We start from the raw sequence: 8,215 nt of genomic DNA on the forward strand, positions 1-8,215 counted from the left end.
CTGACAATTTTTTATCCTTGCATTTCGCAAGGTCAGAAACAAAATATAAAAAACTTAAATTTGACAAGTCCATGACGAAAAGTTATTTATAAACTTGGATTACTCCAATTTTTTATTTTACATTTCGGTGCATACACTACTAAAAAAACAGCGTTTAGTGACGGACGTATTCCGTCACTAATCAGCATATATCTGTTGCTAAACATGTGTTGCGACGGATTAGCGACGGAATGTCGTCTGTTGCGATTTTGCGCGTTGCTAACCTAGTAGCGACGGAAAAATGAAATCCGTAGCAAACTTAGCGACAGAGTAGCGACGTATGAGATCCGTTCCACATTATAGCAACGGATTATTTTGTTGCTATTGTTATGAATTCCGTGACTAATTTCATATTTCATTTCGTCGTTTTAGTAAATTAGCGACGAAAACTATTGTCGCTAATCCGTCGCAAAATCTTTGAATTATTTGTGCCTGCATTTAGCGACAATACAATGTTTGTCGCAGTCTGTAGCCTACTGTTTTCCCTCTAACAACGACCAAAATCCGTCGCAAATCTGTCACAAATATTTTTCTTCCAATTTTTTATTTTATTTTAAATACACCTGTTAACACATACTAAATACAAAGTAATAAATACCCTTAAAAATAACTGACATTCACATAAAATAATATTTATAAAAAAGATTCAAAATAGATAGCGAAATCCTAATCGTAAAGTCCAAAACACTGACAACACCAAGCTGTCAACTACCAAAAGAACCCACACATCCATCAAGTATTGTTAGTGCATAATTTTGTTCTTTCCAACAAAAAGCAGATAACTTTGTGCTTGAGATCCAAGACCATATATTCTTCTCTTCCTTGTTCCCCTAGCAGCTTCGTAATATGCTTCACATTGATCAATATCAGACTGAGATCAACATCATTGCCCTTGGCATCCTGCAAAAATTAAAAGAGCTTTAGCCATCCGATATCTTGTCACGGTTACAGCTTAAGCCGTATAATCCTGAGAAAGAACTACTCTCAATCAATAATGTTTCATTACTTATCAACATCAAAACAGACTTGAAACCAAAACTTTAGACTATAAAGAAACTAAAACAAGCCCCACAAAATGCATATATCACAAGTTAATTGACTGCTAGCACTAAGCTAATACCATATACCACAAGTTAATTGGCTGCTAGCACTAAGCTAATACCATATACCACAAGTTTACACCTTCTGCTCATGTTTTCCTTTCTGTTTTACTGATAAGTTTAATCAATTGCATTAATAGCACTTAGATGGTTGGAAAATGTATACAATACACTATGCTTGTGTTGTTCAACCACATTCATTTTAACAAAATATCCCAATTATCTACACGTCATAGCTAGAACCCTTTACACAAAAACTATAAGTAACATGGAGAAAAGTTTCCAAATGTTCAAGTATAAGAAAGGTATGATTTCCAGTGACCCTATTTCATAATTCATTAGTTTTGAATTTCATCTACTTACAGCTTCAATATCTTCTTCTGCCAAAGCTTGATAAACTCTAGATCTTCTCATAGGATTAATGATCCCAAGCAAACTTGAATAACTTAGCTTGCTGGTGTTTTTTGCGACCTTTAGTATGCAATCAGGGGGTTGCCCCTGCATAAAAATTTAAATTGTATTCAATGGGAGAAATTACTAGCTTAAAACACTAATACAGGCAGAACTTAAAAAAAAAAAAAAAAAAAAGGCAAAAGGAACCAAAGCACATGCATGTATATGAAGAATTAGTTGGCCATACAACAATCCATAAAGAAACACAATGCAAATCACATGAGAGATGTGAACAAAGATTTAATAAATGTAAGGGAAGTGTAACTGCAATTATAGTGCCAATGGGCATGAAGTAAGTACAATTATTCTACATTCACATCACATGTATTATTTTATTCTAAAACAAAGTAAAAGTGACACTAATATAGCAGTGAAGCGGTAAACTTTCTTTCCAATCTCAAAGAAAAATCAGCATATATCTTGTTAAGGATGTAAATTTCAGATGAAAGTATCAGTTACTAGTTTATTTGAGTTGGTTAAGTTCTTCCATATTTTGAGTTCTAAGAAATTTCTATGCTATCTTTACATCTTTTCTCCCTAGCTACTCCAAAAATAACTTGAAACAATAACTTTTTACCTTTTAAAGAATCGGACCATGAGTTGACAGAGGAATGTGGAATATGGAAGATTTTGGCAAAATAACGGCTACAACACTAGATCCATCCATATTCACACACCAACTACTACACCAATATTTTTAAAAAGTTTGGAGGCAAGGTTACTTGGGATTTTCTTTTCCGCAGATAATTCCTGTGATCTTCATGCTAAAATCTATAAGTTTTTGAGTTGTAGAATATAGTTTTAGTAATCTGTAGTCTTCAGTCATAAGGACTTGTTAAGGTTCAATCCTCCCCATCTCAACATATGTTAGTACATTAGTTTTCAAGAGTCAATAACAACTGTGTTCTTTTTGGACCGACTAAAAAAAAATAAGCTTCGCATATACAATTAGGTACTAATTGGCATTTGTATATTATAAGAGCTGGAAGGTTAAGTTAGTTGTGGACTTGTGGTGGGGTTGTAAGTACTCATCCTTAGATTAAGTCGCCTTTGGTATATGCAGTAACAGTATTACAAATTCCAGCAAAAGCACACCAGTAACAACATAGAACATCAACAGCAATGCAGATTCATGTTTAGCCCAAAAAAAAAAAAGCAATGGCTTAGTTCAAAATGGAACAGCAAGTAACCTTATAGCACAACAGTTTCAACACCAAGATATGTAGGAGCTTAATTCATCAGATGCAATGGCCAAATCACAAATACAACAACAGCCCATAAAATGTAGTAGCACATGTCGTTCACTATTAGGCCAAAATGCAGCAAATTAGGAATTTCGATAAGCCCCCAAGTTATGCAAAATGTAACTTCTTAGAATAATGGTTTTACATATACAAAGACTCAATCGAAGTAGCCAATTTACATTGCAATTTTCCTACTAAAACGTATTTCTTATTCCAAGCAAATCATTCTTATAGACAAGTTAATAAACAGTAATTGAAAACCATGAAACGACATTGGTAATTCATAGATTGTATTCAACCATCTTTATTGGCATTCAAGTTCAAAGGAAACAAACACGATCAACACCTATATATTAGAAAGTTAAGAATAAACCTGCTCATTTGTCAACGTCAAGAATATACTTTTCTGCATGAGATAGCACTTCTCAATAATTTGAAGATCTTGTGATCCTCCAAAGGAACTATTGGAGATATGGTGAGATATAGTCTACATTTCTGCACAATTTTTCAGCATTTCTGCACAGCGTTTCAGCATTTCTTCACAATTTTTCAGCATTTCTGCACTGCGTTTCAGCATTTCTGCACGATTTTCTAAACTACGTTTCAGTATTTTTTTAGTGTTGTGCTTCAGCAGTGATTTTTTTCTGCACTGCATTTTTCGCATTTCTGCATAGGTTTTTCAGCATTTCTGTACTAAGTTTCAGCATTTTAGTACAATATTTTTAGCATTTTTGCACTGCATTTCAGAAATGCTGAAACGCAGTGCAGAAATGCTGAAAACGCAGTGCAAAAATGCTGAAAAACTGTGCAGAAATGCTGAAACGTTGTGCAGAAATGCTGAAACGCAGTGCAGAAATGCTGAAAAATTGTGCAGAAATGCTGAAACGCAGTGCAGAGATGCTGAAAAACTGTGCAGAAATGCTGAAACGCTGTGCAGAAATGCTGAAAATTGTGCAGAAATGCTGAAACGCAGTGCAGAAATGCTGAAAACGCAGTGTAGAAATGCTGAAAAACTAGCATTTTTGCACTGCATTTCATTAGCATTAGCAGTACAAAAATGCTAAAAATACTGTACTAAAAGCACACCAGTAACAACATAGAACATCAACAGCAATGCAGCTTTTATAAAAGATACACAAAGACTAACCACAGTGATGCTAAAGAAAATCACCTCCAATGCATAAATATGACTGCAATTTGCGGATACCATTTATGCGGATGACTGCAATTTGAAATCGATTACAGTAGAAATATCATAGTACAACAGTAGATGATATACTTTTTTTATCTTTTAATATGTACAAACAAAAAGGTTCATATATACTTTCATGCAGTAAACAAGAAATGAGATACAATTCTTATGTAAGGTCTGTAAAATCAACTTTTCTAGCAGCAGTGGAACTGCTGAATTGCCTTAAGAAATTACAAATACCAAAAGAAGCTTCAGTTTCCATATTCCAAGGGAGAAAATAATACTCCACACCACCTGTCCAACAAGAAAGTGCTAGAATCATTAATTATCGGTTGGCTGCTATAGTCTTGCAACTACAACTTCATAGTGTTACAAATCACCAAATAGCAAAGGGCATATTATACTCCGCAAGTAGAATCAGTAAAGCACAGAAACATAAACTTGGCATGATGTCAATCTATGCCTGCACACATAGCTACAATACAAAATGAGCAAGAACTGCCGAAACGCCCCAAATAGACTCAGCAGAAATCATTCTCACCGTTTTGTCAATAATAATTGAATTTTGACATGAGTAATCGTACTAGTTCTCCACAATACAGCATGAACATTTTAATAACAAAATGACGGAAGGAGATCTAGGAACTACGCAGATCTTGCAGTCTCAATAAATGTCATTTAAAAAAAGTATATCATCTTCTATGTTTTAACAAAATGCAGTCATTTCTTTGCCTTCTAAAAGACAACAATCATGTCAAGTGTAACAGCTTCTATCAAATGCACAACTATATATTAAGAGCAATAGTTTTACCCCAACATACAACAGCAAAATGACTAAAAGTGCAGCAATTTTTATTCAGGATTTTCGCAATGTAGCATCAATTCTTGTTTGGCAAAAGTAGGCACCAATCAAGTATAGGAGTTTCTATCTCAAAGACCACATATGTTTGTTGTAAATGCAATCATTCAAACACAGTAAACAACTCTCAAAGTGCAGATACAAAACTCATTCAAATGTAGTAGCAGTTCATCAAATAGCAAAGTAAGGCACAAAATATGTCTCCACTATAGCAGTTGCTTGCCTAAAAAACAATCAGCAACCTGACACTTATTTCAGCTTCTAAAGATGCAGTAACATTTCAAGTACTATAAGTCACAATATTTTATACTAAACATTGTTTACATATAAATATATGAACAATCTATGTAACAAACAGTGTGTATTCACTAATGGGGTTGAATTGTTTACATATAAATATATAAACAATCTATGTAACAAACAGAGTGTATTGACTAATGGGGTTGATAAAAAATTCACCTTTGGACCCATAGTGACTTTAACAGCATCAGCAAGTTCTTCAATACCTTGAAGCATTGCAGCTCGAGCTTCAACACCAAATCTAGTATCCTTTGCAGCATAACTTCCACTCCAATTTAACCTTCCACCAATCTGCAACAAAAACCATTTATAAACAGACAATCCAAAATACAGCTCTTCTTGATCTATACCAAAAAAAAAAAAAGTATCTTGCAAAATAGTACTCACTTGTTGGGTGTTGGTTCTTGCCACTCTGTACAAAACAAGAAAATGGGTATTTGTTAAAAGTAATAAAGATTGCATTTTTCTAACACAAAAAAGAAAAACAAGAAAATGGGTATTTCTTAAAAGTAATAAAGAATACATTTTTCTAACAGAAAAATCCAAGTTATAAAATGTGAATATTACCTGGCTTTGGAAGCAAGATTTGCTACAAAACGATACATTTTGCTAATGAGAAATGCTGCTAAGAGAGAAGAACAAGCTGAAATAACTTATTGAAACAGAAAATATCATTCACCTTTTAGTTAAAAAAAATGACAAACTGAAACAAAAAAAATCGAGTAAGAAACCCAGTTCACTAACACTGATTTCAAATCACAGAATATAAAGAATGTTGAGTTCTTCAAGCTTTTTCTCGACATGCAACGAATTAAAATAAACTTTAACCATCAAATAATATTATCCTACAAGATTTAGCACAAACAAAGGTCGAATTTCCATTTTCATCAGATTTTGGCCGAAATAGAGATTCCCAACACTTAACCTTCAAATAAATTATAAACCCAACAGTTTTCAACACACCCAACTTCGATTTTAGCCCAAAAAAATACTTAAAGACACTCTGTCCTTTAGATAATAAGCAAGAAAACACAGATAGATTTAATGTCAGAAAATACAAAGAAGGAGATAAAGAAGAAAGAAACTGCCCATAAACATAGAAAAATCAAAACATACCTTTCCTTTAGATAAAAGTTGCAGTAGAAGAAGAGAAAAACACAATAGAAACCCTAGATTCACATTATTTTGATCTATGTTGTGCTCTCTCTCTCTATGTTAGCAATTTCGCACAGTCTATCTCTCTATCCGTGTTGGCTGCTGTGTTTGGAAATGAAATAATGTGTACCCTAGCTAGGAGATATCTTTTTTTTTTTTTACATTTAACGACGGAATAGCGACGGATTTTATATTCCGTCGCTAAATAATACATTCATTTCTTTTAATAATTAATATTGCAACAAAATATTCCGTTGCTGCAAATATATATTTTTTTGTAGAAAATTTAAAGGCCTAGCGACGGATATTTCGTTGCTGAATCTGTCGCTAATTAAAAATAAAATTTGTCGCGCCTCTTCTGTTGCTAAATCTGTAGTGAAATTTAAGGCGCCAAAAATTCGCGCTAATTATTAGTAACGAAACTCAGTTTTCGTTGCTAATCCATCACTATATAATGAGATAAAATTTTAGTTGCTTTTCTTGCGACAAAATGAGAAATCCGTAGCTAATCCGTCGTTAATTAGCGATAGAATATGGTCTGTCGCTAATATTCCGTCACTAAATGCTGATTTTTTAGTAGTGATATGCAACGAAATGCAACAAAATTTACATTATAAAGAACTCTAACCGGTCATTGTTATCTTCGGGTGATCGTTTACAAGCAAGAGCCATTTTTTTTTTATTTTGCATTTCGCAAATTATCCAAAATCTTCGACTGAGACTTAAAAATTCATTTACTATCCAAAAAATGTCGAACAAAAAAGAGAACACTCCTGGAAGCTCTTCCTCACCTTTTGCTTGGGCATTCCCGGAAAACAGAAATGATAGCTCAAGTTCAGAGTCACCCAACAGCGACTGGGGAACATGGGATCCATATGATTTTGAGATGGACATGTACAACCCGCACATGCTTGACGAACGAGAGGATGATTTTAGGATGCTGAAAAAATCAGATCCATGTGAGTACTACTGCGGATTACGCCGTGAATGGGAGCATAGGTATCATGAGTCAAATATGCTCATGAATGAGCTTGAGCAACTGGGGGCACCCAAGCCACGTTGATTCTCTGTGTGGATGGAACGCGGGGATATGGTAGAATATGAGATAGCTGTGAAACAAATTCGAAAGGAGAATAATAGGATGTTGGTGAGACGTTGTAGGTACTATATCCTTAAGCTCGCTGAAGAACAAGCTGCAGCAACAAATCGCATGCTAACAGAACATGAAAGAGCAAGTGTTTTAGCACACGAACTTTACAAATCGGATGATGACATGCCTAACGAACTCCCTTAGATCAACTATGTGTTATGTTTTTTAATTTTCAATTATAATGTAATTTTATGTTCATTCAATAAAGTGTTGTGGAAGTTCTATCCAACAATAACTGTTAAATTAAAGACAAAATTAAACTCTACAATACGAACCGTTTATATTTTAAAGTAAGGACGACAACATATTATTGAAGGACGACAACATATTATTGAAGATTACATAAGATAACAAAGATTACATAAAATAACAATAACATAGAACTCATGAAAAAACTTAACAGTAAACAACCAACAACAACTACTGAGTACGATTGGGGCAACGATTTTTGTTATGACCGGTTTGCCTGCAAGTTCCACACCTCCTAGCCATGCGAGCAGGAGCAATATCCATTTCATTCCTCCTTCTAGTTGTTCTCTGGGCTCCAGAAGTTCGCTCGTATGCAGTGTTTGCAATTAAACAGAAGGGACTTGCAGGCCAATATGCCTCATCACCCAAGGGAAAAAACTTTCCACTGTATGTTTGCTTGTAATACCTACAACTGTAGTACTTACTAACATAGTCCTTAGGCTGAATTTTATGGATCCGACAGAATTTAATTGC

General features: G+C 34.2%; 2 protein-coding genes across 4 annotated transcripts; both read right to left on the reverse strand.

The window, feature by feature from the left end:
* Positions 1-644: 644 nt before the first annotated feature.
* LOC132633966 (uncharacterized) lies at positions 645-2,739 on the reverse strand. Its single transcript, XM_060350311.1, has 2 exons — positions 1,503-2,739; positions 645-939 (listed from the first exon to the last, which is right to left on the reverse strand). The coding sequence occupies exons 1-2, from the start codon at positions 1,641-1,643 to the stop codon at positions 772-774; spliced, it is 309 nt and encodes a 102-aa protein (XP_060206294.1). The 5' UTR covers positions 1,644-2,739; the 3' UTR covers positions 645-771.
* Positions 2,740-3,674: 935 nt separating this feature from the next.
* Positions 3,675-6,632, reverse strand: LOC132633967 (chaperonin CPN60-like 1, mitochondrial). Of its 3 annotated transcripts, none has more exons than XR_009579979.1 (4): positions 6,304-6,632; positions 5,575-5,599; positions 5,347-5,478; positions 3,675-4,322 (listed from the first exon to the last, which is right to left on the reverse strand). XR_009579979.1 is itself a non-coding variant. In XM_060350313.1 (4 exons), exons 1-4 carry the CDS (start codon positions 5,790-5,792, stop codon positions 4,251-4,253), a joined length of 267 nt encoding a protein of 88 aa, XP_060206296.1. In that variant the 5' UTR covers positions 5,793-6,272; the 3' UTR covers positions 3,675-4,250. The 3 variants fall into 3 exon arrangements, 2 of the variants coding, with proteins under 2 accessions (XP_060206296.1, XP_060206295.1); XM_060350313.1 differs by lacking the exon at positions 6,304-6,632 and adding an exon at positions 5,755-6,272; XM_060350312.1 differs by lacking the exon at positions 6,304-6,632 and having other exon boundaries at positions 5,575-6,272.
* Positions 6,633-8,215: the final 1,583 nt, after the last annotated feature.

This window comes from Lycium barbarum, chromosome 3 (genome assembly GCF_019175385.1).
Source record: "Lycium barbarum isolate Lr01 chromosome 3, ASM1917538v2, whole genome shotgun sequence".
Classification (NCBI taxonomy): Eukaryota; Viridiplantae; Streptophyta; class Magnoliopsida; order Solanales; family Solanaceae; genus Lycium; species Lycium barbarum.